The 17,418-nt window shown below is 43.3% G+C and overlaps 1 protein-coding gene and 1 pseudogene across 2 annotated transcripts in view; both read left to right on the forward strand.

Annotated features, from left to right (window-relative positions):
* Positions 1–14,910, forward strand: part of NRIP3 (nuclear receptor interacting protein 3) — a 30,052-nt gene extending 15,142 nt beyond the window's left edge. For both annotated transcript variants that reach the window (XM_069554438.1, XM_069554440.1), the window contains 6 exons: positions 6,693–6,854; positions 7,360–7,442; positions 9,433–9,572; positions 11,366–11,418; positions 11,523–11,617; positions 11,914–14,910. In XM_069554438.1, the coding sequence (XP_069410539.1) occupies positions 6,693–6,854; positions 7,360–7,442; positions 9,433–9,572; positions 11,366–11,418; positions 11,523–11,617; positions 11,914–11,929 (549 nt within the window). In that variant the 3' untranslated portion in view covers positions 11,930–14,910. The remainder of the gene's footprint in view (positions 1–6,692; positions 6,855–7,359; positions 7,443–9,432; positions 9,573–11,365; positions 11,419–11,522; positions 11,618–11,913) is intronic.
* On the forward strand, positions 10,681–10,911 carry LOC138421401 (small nucleolar RNA U3; annotated as a pseudogene).
* Positions 14,911–17,418: the final 2,508 nt, after the last annotated feature.

Consider the following 17,418-nt stretch of genomic DNA (forward strand, 5'->3'; position numbering starts at 1 on the left):
TCTGATTTTGGTGTTGACCATCTGGTGATGTCCGTGTGTAGAGTCTTCTCTTGTGTTGTTGGAAGAGGGTGTTTGCTATGACCAGTGCTTTCTGTTGGCAGAACTCTATTAGCCTTTGCCCTGCTTCATTCTGTACTCCAAGGCCAAATTTGCCTGTTACTCCAGGTGTTTCTTGACTTCCTACTTTTGCATTCCAGTCCCCTATAATGAAAAGGACATCTTTTTGGGGTATCAATTCTAGAAGGTCTTGTAGGTCTTCATAGAACTGTTCAACTTCAGCTTCTTCAGCAGTACTGGTTGGGGCATAGACTTGGATTACCGAGATATTGAATGGTTTGCTTTGGAAACGAAGAGAGATCATTCTGTCGTTTTTGAGACTGCATCCAAGTACTGCATTTTAGACTCTTTTGTTGACTATGATGGCTACTCCATTTCTTCTAAGGGATTCTTGCCCACAGTAGTAGATATAATGATCATCTGAGTTAAATTCACCCATTCCAGTCCATTTTAGTTCACTGATTCCTAAAATGTCAACGTTCACTCTTGATCACTTCCAATTTGCCTTGATTCATGGACCTAACATTCCAGGTTCCTATGCAATATTTCTCTTTACAGCAGTAGACCTTGCTTCCATCACTGTCTTTAAGCTTCCATTATTACCATTGAGTAATTCTGATTCCTAATCCTTTGTATTTGAATCCTTTGTATTTGAATCTTCTTTTTCTCTCTAAAACTTTTGGAATCTTTGTCATCCATGATATTCCAGAAATTCTTAATTGTGTGAAATCTTGGTGTGGATCTTTTATCTTTCATTATGCAAGGCTCCATGTGAACCCTTTCAATCTGTAAGGTCATATCCTTCAGTTCTGGTGTAGTAGGGTGCTCCACCCTCGTCCTCAGCTGTTGTAGGAAGCTGTTCTAAGCCTAGCCAAACTATCAACCAACCAAAATCTTTTGATTTACTCTTACAAAAAAGAATAAAGTATTGGCATTCTTCCCAGCTGTCTGGGTCAAGTAAGAGTCCCATGCAGGCTTTATATTAATCTCTTTCCAGCTCTAATTGTACCCTCCAACTGTAGTTTCTAATACCTCTATTCATCAGCTTTCCCAGGGTTTTTAAGTAGGAAAACTGCTTTTACAGCTAGACCCCCAAGTATCAGTTCAGTTCAGTCGCTCAGTCATATCTGACTCTTTGCGACCCCATGGACTACAGCATGCCAGGCTTCCCTACCCATCACCAACTCCTGGAGCTTACTCAAACTCATGTCCGTCGAGTCAGTGATGCCATCCAATCATCTTATTCTCTGTCATCCCATTCTCCCGCTGCCTTCAATCTTTCCCAGCATCAGGGTCTTTTCCAATGAGTCAGTTCTTCGCAGGTGGCCAAAGTATTGGAATTTCAGCTTCAGCATTAGTCCTTCCAATGAATATTCAGGACTGATTTCCTTTAGGATTTACTGATTTGATCTCCTTGCAGTCCAAGGGACTCTCAAGAGTCTTCTCCAACACCACAGTTAGAAAGCATCAATTCTTAGGTTCTTGGCTTTCTTTATAGTCCAACTCTCATATTCATACATGACTACTGGAAAAATCCAGCTTTGACTAGGCAGACCTTTGTTGACAAAGTAATGTCTCTGCTTTTTAATATGCATATATATGCTTTATACCCCCAAGTATAAAATAGTCCAAATGTAATAATTTATTGTTTTAAAATTAACAGTTCTACTGGAAAGGTCAACAAGATAGCCCTCTTCCATGTAGTCATTTGGGGACTCAGGCTAATGGTGGCTTTTTATCTTAAACATGTTACCTCCAGGAAGGTTACCCTAGGGGTCATCTCCATTTCAGCCAGTCAGAATAGGAGAAGAGTATGGAGGAGTGTGCACAGGAGAGTTTTATGAGCCAAGCCTAGAAGAGGTGTGTGTCACTTTCCCTCACATTCTGCTTGCCAAACTCAGTCATATGGCCTTATCTAACAACAGGAAAGACTTATCTGTCCAGAAAGAAGAGGAAATCATGGATTTTAGTTAGCGGCTGGCGACCTCTGCTACTCTAGTGTTCCATGAAGTAGAATGGTATGAAGAATATAGCTTTCTCTAGGTGATGGCACCCCACTCCAGTACTCTTGCCTGGGAAATTCCATGGACCGAGGAGGCTGGTAGGCTGCAGTCCATGGGGTTGCTAAGAGTCAGACACGACTGAGTGACTTCACTTTCACTTTTCACTTTCATGCATTGGAGGAGGAAATGGCAACCCACTCTAGTGTTCTTGCCTGGAGAATCCCAGGGGCAGGGGAGCCTGGTGGGCTGCTGTCTATGGGGTCGCACAGAGTCGGACATGACTGAAGTGACTTAGCAGCAGCAGCAGTCTAGGTCATTTACCAGTTTTTGGTCTGTTTTTTAGATTCCAAGATTTTGTCACTATCTCTTTTGTTGTTGTTGTTGTTGTTGTTTACTCTTCACTTTGTGAAAGGATTAGGCCTTTCTAACTCCAAGATTTGGAGAAGGCAATGGCACCCCACTCCAGTACTCTTGCCTGGAGAGTCCCATGGACGGAGAAGCCTGGTAGGCTGCAGTCCATGGGGTTGCTAAGAGTCAACACAACTGAGCGACTTCACTTTCACTTTTCACTTTCATGCATTGGAGAAGGAAATGGCAACCCACTCCAGTGTTCTTGCCTGGAGAATCCCAGGGATGGGGGATCCTGGTGGGCTACCGTCTCTGGGGTCGCACAGAGTCGGACCTGACTGAAGCGACTTAGCAGCAGCAGCAACTCCAAGATTGCCAGGAGAAATATCAATAACCTCAGATATGCAGATGACACCACCCTTATGGCAGAAAGTGAAGAGGAACTAAAAAGCCTCTTGATGAAAGTGAAAGAGGAGAGTGAAAAAGTTGGCTTAAAGTTCAACATTCAGAAAACGAAGATCATGGCATCCGGTCCCATCACTTCATGGGAAATAGATGGGGAAACAGTGGAAACAATGTCAGACTTTATTTTTTGGGGCTCCAAAATCTTTGCAGATGGTGATTGCAGCCATGAAATTAAAAGACGCTTACTCCTTGGAAGAAAAGTTATGACCAACCTAGATAGCATATTGAAAAGCAGAGACACTACTTTGCCGACTAAGGTCCATCTAGTCAAGGCTATGGTTTTTCCTGTGGTCATGTATGGATGTGAGAGTTGGACTGTGAAGAAGGCTGAGCGCCGAAGAATTGATGCTTTTGACTGTGGTGTTGGAGAAGACTCTTGAGAGTCCCTTGGTCTGCAAGGAGATCCAACCAGTCCATCCTAAAGGAGATCAGCCCTGGGATTTCTTTGGAAGGAATGATGCTGAAGCTGAAACTCCAGTACTTTGGCCACCTCATGCGAAGAGTTGACTCATTGGAAAAGACTCTGATGCTGGGAGGGATTGGGGGCAGGAGGAGAAGGGGTCGACCGAGGATGAGATGGCTGAATGGCATCACTGACTCGATGGACGTGAGTCTGAGTGAACTCCGGGAGTTGGTGATGGACAGGGAGGCCTGGCGTGCTGCGATTCATGGGGTCGCAGAGTCGGACACAACTGAGCGACTGAACTGAACTGAACTGAACTCCTTCACCATCATTTTAGTGAAATTTTGGTTGGGAGCAGAGGTAAATGTGCAGTTCCATTGTCATTTAAAACATGAGGGCATAATTAAATGACTACAGAAAAGCATCTCTGAGATTCATATGAGTTTATTGGCTGTGAATTTTCAGCTCCTGAACTATACTGTGAGTACTTTTAGTTATAAAAATAAATGAAAATAATTATATTACTGACATGGAAAAATGTCTTTCATATATTAAACAAAATTTTTAAAATTTAGAAGAGTATTATGATGTGATCCTATTTTTATTTATGTTTGTAAATGCATTAAAATTTAGGGAGGACTCCCTGGTGGTGGTTGAAATTGTGCATTCTCAATTCAAGGGGCACAGGTTCAATCTCTGGTTTGGGAACTAAGATCTCACATGGATCTAAGACAGGAAAAAAAAGGAAGGATATTCTTCTAAATTTGATGGTTGTCATTTGTAGGGAGTGGAACTAAGAAGGGTGAGGTGCTGAGGAAGCTTTCCCTTTTAATTGTATATGCTTTAGTGATATTTGAATATTTTACATTGAACATGTGTTATGTTTAAACCTTTTTTGGTTACTAAACAAAGGAATAGTCCCCAGGGCCAAATACCCTAGAGAATGAAGGCTGAAAAATGTTTATCAGATTTGGAAATTAGGAGATCATTATTGGTATTGTGGGATCAGAAGTGATTTCAGTGAAAAAATATAGAATGTCAGGAAATAGAATAGTGATTTCAACCTTTATTAAAGGCCAATTAAGACAAGGGTGTGATTAGATTGGGCTTCCCAGGTAGTAATAGTGGTAAAAACCTGTTTGCCAATGCAGGTTCAATCCCTGGGTTGGGAAGACCCCTGGAGAAGGGCATGACAGCTCACTCCAGTATTCTTGACTAGAGAATCCCATGGACAGAGGAGACTGGCAGGATACAGTCTATAGGGTCACAAAGAGTTGGACAGGACTGAATCACTTAGCACATGATTAGGTTAGGATGTGGCATTGAAGAGACAGGATCTGGAGTTCTGTGGAGGAGTTTTCTCCCCAGTATATGAGAACTTGGAGTGTATATTAATATATAGGCTATGGAGAAGGGGTCTAGGAGGAAAATTCAGAAGAGAGATGACTCAAGGGAAATGATTTCAGAACCTTCCTCATTTGCCTCATATGTCCAATGATTAGACTCCTCTCAAGATTTAGAGTATCCAGGTAAAGTGGTATTCAGCAGGACCACTGTAGAAGGAAAGCCACAAACTTTAGGTTGGGAGGGCCTAGGTTAGACAGCCTTTGAAGTCCCTTCCAGTCTTCAGTTCTACAAATCCAACTTATCTGAGTTGGTTCTGCTAAGCATGGATCTGACAGAAACAAACACCTGCTTTCATATAAATCTAGGCTTATTAGTGAAAGAGATAAGAATGAAGAATTTCTGTTTCTTTTGCAGAGCAAAGCATTCTCCCAGGGTCAAATCGGGAAATCTGACAAAGTTAGCACTTCCTGTAGCTCCTTATCAAGTTAAGAATCTCTCATTTTCATTTAAATGCCCCCCCCCCCCTTTATCCCAAGGATGTTAATTTAGAATCTGCCTTGCCAAGAATCAGTGTATTTTGGGAATCTATTTCTTCGCCTCACCAGGGTTACAGTGAGTCATGGCTCTGATTCCTTTCTTCCTCAGAAATCTGTGAGATAGTGGATAATGAAAACTCCAGTTCTACTCCTTGCTGGGGAAGGTTCTAGGAGTGACTATCTTCCCTTTAGAATTGAAATGACGTCTAGAATGCGTCACGAAGATACTTGGGATAAGGCTCTATCCTCTGAGGGATTTTAAGTATTATTGTAAACTGGGAATAATGTGCTCCTGTAGAGATTTCTTAGGTCAAATGACTTCAAGAAGTGGCTTACACTTTCTGGAGGCCACTTGGAGTAGAAAGAGTAACTCTCCTGCTGCTACTGCTACTGCTGCTAAGTCGCTTCAGTCGTGTCTGACTCTGTGCGACCCCATAGACAGCAGCCCACCAGGCTCCCCCGTCCCTGGGATTCTCCAGGCAAGAACACTGGAGTGGGTTGCCATTTCCTTCTCCAGTGCATGAAAGTGAAAAGTGAAAGTCAAGTTACCAAGTCGTGTCCAACTCTTCATGACCCCATGGACTGTAGCCTACCAGGCTCCTCTGCCCATGGGATTTTCCAGGCAAGAGTACTGGAGTGGGGTGCCATTGCCTTCTCTTAGTAACTCTCCTAAGCACTATCAAAGAGCACACTTGAATTCACATTCCTTATTCTGCATCCTAACATTATGTATCCTGGCATGGATATAAGGTCTAATTAAGCCCCCTGCTTCTTGGTCAGTTTCTGCCCCCTTTATACTCCACTTTTGGCCCATTAAGAGAGAGAATGGATATCAAGCATATGGCAGGAGGAGCCTTATGCTTCTTGAAGTCCAGAGGATAATGGTAAGGATGATTCTCACGGGTTCTGTCAGGTTCTAAAGTGTATCTCCTAAGAGTGTTATTCAGCAGGTATGACCTGTCTTCCCACCTCATCCACCCCATGGATGACTCAGCCCATAGGAGAGAGCCAGGTCACCAAGGCATATGCATTTGAGTCCAAAAGATAAGACTGTGAGTAAGTGAGACTTGAAATAGAAGTACACAGAACTCCTGAAAACCAGTGCTAAGAAGGTTTCTTTGGCCTGTGAGAATTAGCTGCCCTTACTTAAGTCGTCTGGAAAGATATATTTATTCCACATAGAGTAAAGCCACTTTTCTCCAGAAATGCCCTTGTAAGGGAAGGGAAGGCAGGAAGCCCAGGTAGTACAAATCACAAGAGTCCCTTACTTTTCTTTAGCCATGGAATACTGGCCCTGTTCACATTTCCCAGAGTCCCATATTGCTTTTTCATTCACTGAGGTTGGTCTACTGTTCTGATAGTTCCTGCTCTGATAATACTCATGAAATCTGTACTTGAGGGAAGAATAAATAAGAGGCAAAGGTGGAGCTCAGTTATGTGAGGCTCCTTCATTATTTCCATGGCACCTGGGAGACAATGGGGGAAGGGGAACATGGCCTGTCACTAAGAAGCCTCTGCTTTCTGTTCCCCAAGCAACCTCATAACATTCTGCAGAGGCGCCTCATGGAAACCAACCTATCTAAGCTCCGAAGCAGTCGTGTCCCTTGGGCTTCTAAGACCAACAAATTCAATCAGGCCAAGTCTGAGGGGCTGAAGAAGTCTGAGGATGATGACATGATTTTGGTTTCTTGCCAGGTAAAGTTCTGATAATAACTTTTCCAGGTTTTCTGCAGAGTAGGATTCAGGTCTAACATGATCCCATTAATGGGGCCCTTTCCTCCAAATTGTATAGAATGTGGATGTTATCACGGAATTCATAAATGAGTTTTAAGGGCGCACTCTGTGCATCACTGGAAGTGTATGCAGTCTTTTGTATGCATGTGCATCCTTTATGGGGAAAAGGACTAAATGTTACATCAGATTTGCAAAGGGATATGTGATACACACACACAAAGGCCACTTTGTGTATAAAAGGAAACATCCCAAAGGCCTTTGGGATCCTCTGTCAGCTCTACAATCAGCAGGAAAAAGAACCCCTCAAAGGAGACACCACAATGGATACAGATGGGACACTATCCTCCATAAATGTGAGGATGCTCTCCAACCCTGCCTTTCATGTGACATCTGCTGCTTGCTCTTTGGATTTCTCTTCCCTTTTGTGTCTCTGGCTTCTGTTGAACAGTATATTTTTTCTCCACAGTGTGCTGGAAAGGATGTGAAAGCCTTGGTTGACACAGGCTGTCAATATAATCTCATCTCTTCAGCCTGTGTGGACAGACTGGGGTAAGTAGCCACTTGTACTAAAAGTCAGATGCTATATGCTCTTTGCTTGAATTTATTTTGAAGTTCAGGCTTTCCATTGAAACTGAAACTGTTAGTCACTCAGTCATGTCTGACTCTTAGCAAACCCATGAACTAGCCAACCAGGCTTCTCTGTCCATGGGATTCTCCAGGCAAGAATACTGGAGTGGTTTGCCATGCACCCCTCCAGGGGGCCTTCCCTACCCAGGGATCGAACCCGGGTCTTCCACATTGCAGGCAGATTCTTTACCGTCTGAGCCACCAGGGAAGCATTATCTCCCATCAGTTAAGTTTTGAACAAAGACCTTTGGGCTCTGGAATGAGAGAGTATGAGATCCTTGACTCATTGCATGCCATGCCCTGATTCTGATTTGTGCCCCTCCCAGACAGCAAATTAAAAAGAGCTGCCCTGCAGGTATAGCCCAGAGAAGTAAAATCAGGGATGTGGTTGACCTTGGCTTACTTGGAGTTCTGGAGGTCGCCCTGCCTGTCCCAAGAAGCATCAGTCAGACTGTGGAATAGAGCTGTTGGGCCTGAACCATCACAGGGGTGGTTAGTCTCTTTCCTTTCTGCAAATAACATGTAAAATCAGATCTTACTGCTGCCCCTGCTGGGAACTGGATGTGAGGCAGACACCTTATATATTGAATATATTAAGTTCTCTAAAAGCTGGAATTGGGTTCTCCCTCTTTTTTAGTCAGGGAAAGACACTTTGTATCTTTCCTCCTTTTCACTCAATCCATCCTTTTATTCTCTTTCTTCTTCCTTTTCTTTTCTCCAAAGTACCAGGTAGGCCCTGAGGTCTAGCCCAGAATTGGGAGGATCAATCCAATATCTTTTTCCACTTCTCTAGCCCTAAGTACAACAAAGCATCCCCCAGCCCAGATCTCTGTATTGAAACAATGACTAGAGTAGAGGTAATGGCCCATTTTGAGCCACTTTAAAAAATATTCTTGTTCTTAGGCAGGACTTACACAAATCTTGATTTGTGTATCAGTGACTTCTGCCCATAGGACCTTTTCCTTCTTGTTTCTACCTTCTCACCCGTCACCGCTGACTCTTTGCAGCTGGCTCTGTGGGTTTTGTGCATTGCTATTTAGGGTGGTGGGGGAGCCCAAAGACAGTGCTCCTGTGGGAAGAATCCTGAGCCTTTTTATGTAGTGAAGAGATGAGCTATAGTGCAACATGATGTTTCCAGAAAGACTAATAATGTCCTAGTGCATAATTAGGCAGTAGACTGCCATGATTCCAGAGGAGTTAATAACCATCTATAAAACTGCAATTATTTTCCTTTTGCATGGGCTGTAACACCATAAGAGAGAAAATGGAGTAAAGCAGAAGTATCACCACAGAGTGTCCATAATTAAGTATTTATCCACCAACTCATAATAGCTCGGATGCTGGCTGTTCCAACCAGCTTACACAACTGTGAAACCTTGGTGCTGTTCTTTCCTTTCTCTTCTAGACAGACACGTTAAATTAACTAGGAATTAACCAATATCAATGCACTCAGCAAGTAAGTACCTACCTCTACCAACCTTATAGCATAAGACTAAGTGAAGAAGAGAGACTAAAACAAAGAGAAAATTAGACATTGAACAAAGCATCTTCTAAAATTAGGATTAATTTGCCCACTCTGAGATCTTTACTTACAGATGTATAAAAGGCTATGTTAACTAAACTGCCTTGCACATAAGTGGGGATGTTGGAGTGCAGAAAAGGATTCTCTGAGTGTGTCCCACGAGTGCAGATAGTGACATAGCCTTCTAGAACAGGAGCTATATATTTTTATATACCCCCTGGCATGTTTAGGATAAAGTGCTCAAACAAGAAATGTAGGCTAACATTTTCTTTTGGTAAATTAACCCAGGAAATCCCTGGAATATTCCAGCTGTGAGTCAGAAGGTAGGCATTGCCAGATTCCATCAGAAATCTCTGCCAAGGGGATTCTGGTATTTGCTCTCTGGTGCAGACTCAAGGAGCATGTCAGATCTCACAAGCATGAAGGAGAGAGGCTTTCCCTACCCCGGCATCTGAAAGTTGTGGGCCAGATTGAACACCTGGTGATCACACTGGGCTCCCTCCGCCTGGACTGCCCAGCAGCTGTGGTTGGTGAGTTGAATTGCGGACAGGACCTGTGGACCCTAAGGTAAACCCTCTCCCTCCTTCCACCAAATCCTCATGGGATCTCAGGCCTGTAAGTACTGACTTCTTCAAAACCCCAGGTTTCCACTTTTTTGTACTATAAACCTTGTCCCAGTTTTTGCCTTCCAAAGTACCAGATGGGAGTTGAGCTACATTCAAGACATGTTGAAAATCACTCAGAGAATAAAAAATTTCAAGGGGGTAAGAAAACAAAAATTTCTGTGTGCCAGTAAAAGTGGCTACTGAGAACTTTCCATGGGCTAGTTAGAGGTGGAGGGCAAGATCCTCTTACTCCTTTGCCATAAATCCCATCATAACTTCCCACCAACTGCTGTACTCTATTCCCCACAACTCTTAAGTTCTTGGTTTTTGTCCAAAGGGCTTTCTTTGTCCTTTAAAGTTAAAAAGACCTGGGTTTGAATCTTGACTCTACCACCTTTTGTCATTCAGTCGTGTCCGACTCTTTGAGACCCTATGGACTGTAGCCCACCAGGCTCTTCTGTGGGATTTTCCAGGCAAGAATACTGGAGTAGGTTGACATTTCCTTCTCCAGGGTATCTTCTCAGCCCAAGGATTGAACCTGGGTCTGCTGCATTGCAGGTGGATTCTTTAGCACCTGAGCCACCAGGGAAGCTCAAACTATAATGATCTGGGGGAAATTACTTAGTATAAGAAACTCAAGTTTGTGGGCTTCTCCAGCAGGCAAGAAGCAGTCCACGCGGACCCGTGGCAGGAAGCAGGTTGCTTGGCCTGCAGAGGGGCACTGCGACGGTACTTGGACCCTGGTAGCTCCAGGTGCAGTGGGCGGGGTAATAGCAGCTTCTCATAGGATTCAGAAGCAAGCCATGTATGGTTGGCTGCCAGGGAACCGTATTTTGATGTGGCTTGTTGCTGCTTTGAAGTGTTTCTGAACAATTTATGAGCAAAAATGGTGTTTTAAAGTTTGCCATTTTACTGAATTATGGGATGTAAGATGGAAATACTTGTGAGGAGGCAAGGGAAGTGACAAGAATGTGGCCGTCAGTAGAAAGTGAGCAGCTTTCACGGATGCAGCAGCGGCCTATGGCAGGAGATTAAGACTGTGCTTTCAGGAATCATCTGTACAGTTCATTGCTAGAGAATTTTTCTTGAGTGGGTATTGTACTCTTATTGTACCCATAAGCCATGAGGGAGAGGTACAGTGTTCCTTACTGAGTGTGAAGCTGATTCTTGGCAGTGTGTTTTTACTTTGTACCTGCCATTGGTTGTTGAGGATCTATTTTCTAATTATCTGGGAGAGTGAAAAAGAAAAGGTTATGTGAGTGGCTTTGTATGAAAATAAAAAAGAGAGAAATGCTTGCTGCTGCTGCTGCTGCTGCTAAGTCGCTTCAGTCGTGTCCAACTCTGTACGACCCCATAGACGGCAGCCCACCAGGCTCCCCCGTCCCTGGGATTCTCCAAGCAAGAACACTGGAGTGGGTTGCCATTTCCTTCTCCAGTGCATGAAAGTGAAAGGTAAAAGTGAAGTTGCTCAGTCGTGTCCGATTCTTAGCGACCCCATGGACTGCAGCCTACCTGGCTCCTCTGTCCATGGGATTTTCCAGGCAAGAGTACTGGAGTGGGGTGCGATTGCCTTCTCCTGAGAAATGCTTGGTAGATGTTTATTAGATGGATGGGAGAGGGGGAAGTTGTATAGAACCTGAAGGTGATAAGGCTGATTTCTAAACAACATGGGAATGGTTAAATCCTAGGTGTTTTTTGTTTTTTTGTTTTCTTATTAGAGGATAATGAGAAGAACTTGTCTCTTGGTCTGCAGACTCTCCGATCCTTGAAGGTACGATTGGTTCTACTAACCCACTGGTACCTTTTGCCTGAGGTAAGGGTTCTCTTACACAGTGAAATCATTGACAGTAACCAGTGATCCTGTTTTGTTTTCAGTGCATCATAAACTTGGATAAGCACCGGCTGATCATGGGAAAGACAGACAAGGAAGAAATCCCTTTTGTGGAGACAATTTCCTTGAATGAAGATAAGTGAGTGCCAGAATGGGTCAGGTCAAGTCAAATCGATTTGTCATTAACTGGAGGGGTTCTCATACAGGGTATTGGATTGTATCCTGCTTTTGACTTTCAATCACATAACAGTGACACCCCTCCTCACCCACCGAGTTCACAGTCCCACACAATTCTGTAGCCCGTGTTTCAGAATGAGTACTGATTGATACTGCATAGTGTGGTGGAGGGAGTAGCTTTGAAACTAGTATTGTACGTGCCTTCAGCCGAATTTCTTTGAATGTGGTGTCATTTCTTCCATTTCTTTCTCATTTCAGCACTTCAGAAGCCTAACTGCAGCCTACAGCATGTCTGCATGTGTGCACACACACCAGGTTGACAGATTGAAAAGACTGGGTTTGAACCAAATGCAGCAGCAACTTGCTGTGGACCAAGTCCTACCCTCTAGTAGAAGCTCCAGGGGCTCAATCCCTCCCAGACCTCTCTCGACTTTAGTCTGTGCTTAGAGATCTTGTCTGGTTATAGCCATTGTTTTTTACTCCTTTGACCACTTAATTTATAGATCTTTTTGACACTGCCAGGTCTCACTTATGGCCTATTTCTCTGCTTCTTCAAGGAATTTGCTTTTATTAGTCAAATATAGGGGCTGCCAGGTTCTATTTCTCCATAGATAACTTGCTTCTTCTCTTAAAACTAACATATGTAATAAACAGGAACCTGACCTTTACTTCTTATGCAGAATACCTATGGCTCTGAATTAGAATCTCTTCTAATTCATTTGTTGATTTCTCAAGTATGAATTGAACTGAAAGAACTCAGAGAGATGGGCTAGTCCAGCCCTTTCATTTAAAGGACCAGAGAGGCAAGTGAATTGTCTAAGCTCATATACTGTCAGTGGCAGAGGGCACCTAGAACTCAGACCAGACAAGCCAAAGCCAAGGCCATGTTCATTTTCATTTGTGGCTTCAAGCCTTGAGAGGAGGATGAAGAGGTAAGGGTTTGTAAACAGGCAGGGTAGGGGAAGAATATGCTTTGGGGATGGATGCCAGAGGACCTGGGTAGCCCTCCCTCCTGTGTGCCACGCCCACTAAAAGTTCCCTGACCCAAGCTGTCACATTTAGGTGCTTATCTTTGTGCCTGAAAGCAGCAGGTATAAAGATGAATGAGGTGGCTTCTCACCTTGAACTTCTTGGAGGGGAGGAGGAAGGAATCACAGACAGAAGCACATTAACCACTCTCTGAGATGGAATCGAAGGCTTCAGTAAATAACCTGGGCATTGTTGTCGGATGATGATACCCCCAAGATCCAGTCAGTATTTCTGTCTAGCCTGTTATTTGTCTGCCTTGGACTCAAGTAGCTGGGAGTAGGAGAAGATGAGAAGACCTAGAGCAGGTCCAGAAGAGAAGGATGGAGTCAGTTGGTGGGAATGCCTACCTACCTAAGGAAGCGTTTCTGGGATGGAGGTCTGGGAATGAAACCTGCTGGTAGGGAACTGAGGGTTGGGGAGTTCTTCACTTCTGTCCTGGTGTAAGGAAAGAGGCATGGTAGGAGCTGGTAGTGTCAAGGACAACTTTTTCTGACTCAGTACTTCCTGACCCCTCTCAAAGGGGTCACAGGGTTTCTTGAAGCCTTCCGTTGGTGTGTCAGTTGGAGGTATAGATACCTGTAATGGAATCTCCCGTTTCAGTTTGGTCAAAGATGTGCTCAGAGAAGTCAGAAAAATAGCCAGCTGTGGGTGTCCCTATAGGAGATTCCCAAGTCTACCCTTGGTTCATAGCAGTAGTTCCTCAAGTATTCACTGATCCTACTTCAGACTTTGCCACATCCCCACCAACTATTTTGTCCATGTTCAGCTACTGTTTCTACCAGACAGCTCTTTGGAACTCGGAATGTTGTTAGCTTTTCAGAAGCTCCCTAAAGACTGTGAGCTTGGTGACATGACCCCCATTTGAACAGCTAGGCAGCCATACTGTAGCCAGTTGTCACTGGGTCACCCCCGGCCCCATTCTTATCAGCCTCTACAGAGAAAGCAAGATGGAAAACTAAGCACAGCCACAGCAGGGGAGGCCACATCTGATGCTCCGCAGGGGTGACCCCATATTACCAGTCTTCAGTGCCCGCTCAAGTTACCCTTGTTTTCTTAACACAGGGAGCATCTGTACTTTTCCACTGAGGCCTCTCCACTCTCCTCCCTCACCTTTCATGGTACCACTTTGACCTACTTCTTACCCTAGGACTGAGTTGAAATACTTCACCTCTTCCTTCCCTAGTTGGAAGTCCCAGTCTGAGCCTCGACTCTTGGCCACAAGAGAGGCATATTAGAAGTTCCTTGGCCTGGTTTATCCTGAATTCCCTGTGGACCAAGTAAGGCCAGGAATTCTCAGATACTAGAAAGATGCCGCTGAATCTAACCCTTTGAGTTCAGGATTATATGGCATCAGGGGGATAGGGGGATGATCAAATGGCCCTTAGTGATCTTTCTGGCCTCTGAGAATCGGTCTGTGATTTTCCAATTTTGGAATTGAAACAGTTGGGGTGATCTGAGCTTAGGGTATCATAATCCCATTCCATGTAGTCAGATCATTTGAATTCACTAACCAAGTAATTGTGCTTTAAACCTTAGGCTTGATAGTGGTACCTAAAGATGTCTAAAGATAACTGTAGAAAGTCTTGAGCTTCATTAATCTTCTTTAAATGCTGCCAGGTTGATTACTCTGATAGTGCCTGTCTTACCTTGATTTTCCTGAGGAAACATTGAATCCACATTTCTTGGGCTGGCTAGGTAAGCAGGTAAGGTCGGTTCTTCCCAGAATTCTAGAAAATTCTCACTGGTACCTCTGATAGAAGGTATGGGAAGAGTGACTACCTAGGTCACAGCTCAGAAGACAGGCAGTACAAGAAGAAACCATGTACAACTGTAACCCTCTCATTCCTTATTAGATGTCCAAATAAAATACAGGGAGTTTGAAAACAATATTGTTTTTGTCATTTGGTATTTCTATGCATGGCTTATTTGAGGAACAAATGTTTTCTGACTTTTCTATTTTCTTGCCCTGCACAGACCCCACCTGGTAAGAGTTTCTGTTCCTTAGCTCTAAGTGTCTATTGATGGATTGCTTAGTATGTCAGCTTCCCTTACTCTCGTATAGTAGAAATATCTTTCCAGGCTGGGCATGTGGAGGAGATGAACTGGATTCCTCCCTCCTCCTGTTGGCAGGCCTCTCTGCATTGGCATTTTATCTGCTCAGTGTTTCTGGCTGTGTTGGGTTTATTTGTGAGATTAATGTAACAATAAAGTGAAATCTTCCCCTCAGTGTGTTTGTCTGACAAAGTCTCTTGTGTCAGGGCCCCTGGAAGGTGGGGAAGTGTAGGTAAAGCCCAGTTGCATCAGTGTTTCACTTATAGGATCCTCTGAACACAAGGCTTTGTGTCCTCATTTCCTCCATTGCTACTAGTCCTTCAGTTTTCTCTTATCAGCTGTATGTTCTTGGGCAAATTAGTAAACCTCTGTGAGCTTGGTTTTGTAATCTATAAAACAGAAGTGATAATAGTACTTACTTCACAGTACCAAATGAGATAATCTGTGTAAAGTAGTTGACATGAGTCCGTCAAAGATTTCACTGTATGTAAGAACAGTCTTTCATGGTGGATCCTCAGTGTGTGAGAGAACATTTACTTCTAGAAATCTTATTTAGAAATTTACTTTTTATAAATTATTTATTTAGAAAGGAAATATTTATTTAGTTCAAGCAAATAAGAGGTTTGCGAAGGGGAAGTGTTGAATGAACCTTAATATATAGTAAAATGTCTAAGTGATATTTCAAATAACTGCATTTTACAGATGATAGATACTTACCTTGTGTTAATATTTTAGTACTTAAACAGTGTAGTTATGCAGAGAAGGCAATGGCAACCCACTCCAGTACTCTTGCCTGGAAAATCCCATGGACGGAAAAGCCTGGTAGGCTGCAGTCCACGGGGTCGCAAAGAGTCAGACACGACTGAGCGACTTCACTTTCACTTTTCACCTTCATGCACTGGCGAAGGAAATGGCAACCCACTCCAGTGTTCTTGCTTGGAGAATCCCAGGGACAAGGGAGCCTGGTGGGCTGCCGTCTATGGGGTCGCACAGAGTCAGACACGACTGAAGTGACTTAGCAGCAGCAGAAGCAGCAATGTAGTTATGAAATAGTCAACAAGAAACATTCTATACCTATGACAGTGGTTATCACAATCTAGAATTATGTTTCTACCACTCCTCAGAAAATACTACCATTCCATCTCAAAAGGTTTTCTGCTTTACTTTTGTCCATTTATTCTAAATATAAATGAAAAAGACTTACCCAATCTGACTCTTAAACAATGAGCCACAGAATCAAGATTCATAATCACCTTAATAGAATGAAACCAACAAAATTAAGTACAGAGTTTAAAAAATACATCCTGACTTTCACTTTTTAAAAAATCTTATTGCATTTACACAGTGGGGGGAGAACTTTGATAACAGAAATTCATGTGAAGATGATGTTATTTAGTTGACTGCAGATTCTATACATAGAAGGATCAAGGACTCGGTGTGTAGGAGATGTCACGTGTATTAATAAAACAGGGATGTATATATAATTTGTGGAACATTTAGAAAAGGGCATGGGTGCACAAGCTAGAATCAAGACTGCCGGGAGAAATATCAATCACCTCAGATATGCAGATGACACCACCCTTATGGCAGAAAGTGAAGAGGAACTAAAAAGCCTCTTGATGAAAGTGAAAGTGGAGAGTGAAAAAGTTGGCTTAAAGCTCAACATTCAGAAAACGAAGATCATGTCATCAGGTCCCATCACTTCATGGGAAATAGAGGGGGAAACAGTGGAAACAGTGTCAGACTTTATTTTTTGGGGCTCCAAAATCACTGCAGATGGTGATTGCAGCCATGAAATTAAAAGACGCTTACTCCTTGGAAGGAAAGTTATGACCAATCTAGATAGCAATATTCAAAAGCAGAGACATTACTTTGCCAACAAAGGTCCATCCAGTCAAGGATATGATTTTTCCAGTGGTCATGTATGGACGTGAGAATTGGACTATAAAGAAAGCTGAGCACCAAAGAATTGATGCTTTTGAACTGTGGTGTTGGAGAAGACTCTTGAGAGTCCCTTTGACTGCAAAGGAATCCAACAAGTCCATCCTAAAGGAAATCAGTCTTGAATATTTATTGGAAGGACTAATGCTGAAGCTGAAACTCCCAATACTTTGGCCACCTCATGCCAAGAGTTGACTCATTGGAAAAGACTCTGATGCTGGGAGGGATTGGGGGCAAGAGAAGGGGATGACAGAGGATGAGATGGCTGGATGGCATCACCAACTTGATGGACGTGAGTTTGAGTAAACTCCGGGAGTTGGTGATGGACAGGGAAGCCTGGCTTGCTGAGATTCATGCGGTCGCAGAGTCGGACATGACTGAGCGACTGAACTGAACTGAACCTTCAGAGCTGTCATGTGGAAAGTGTTCTTCCTGGCGCCAGAGGACAAACATTTCCAGTAGGTGGAGGCTGTAGAGAGGCATTTCCTGATTCAGTTGGAGGGAAGCAACTACTTTAAACCAGAGACTACCAACTCCTGCAAAGAAACTAGTATTGTTCACAGTTTTGCAGAAGGAAAAGCTTAGTTGCACAGAGACATAACTCTTTAGCACAATTAAATAGACTGCCTGTAAATTCTTTTTCACTGGAAGTGAAAGGTGGGGTGATCATTTCCTAGCAATATTAGAGACTTATGTTAAATTAGGAGACTTCCAAAGTAATTTCTAATGACTAATGGCAGA

The sequence above is a fragment of the Ovis canadensis genome, chromosome 15 (genome assembly GCF_042477335.2).
Source record: "Ovis canadensis isolate MfBH-ARS-UI-01 breed Bighorn chromosome 15, ARS-UI_OviCan_v2, whole genome shotgun sequence".
NCBI classification, from domain to species: Eukaryota; Metazoa; Chordata; class Mammalia; order Artiodactyla; family Bovidae; genus Ovis; species Ovis canadensis.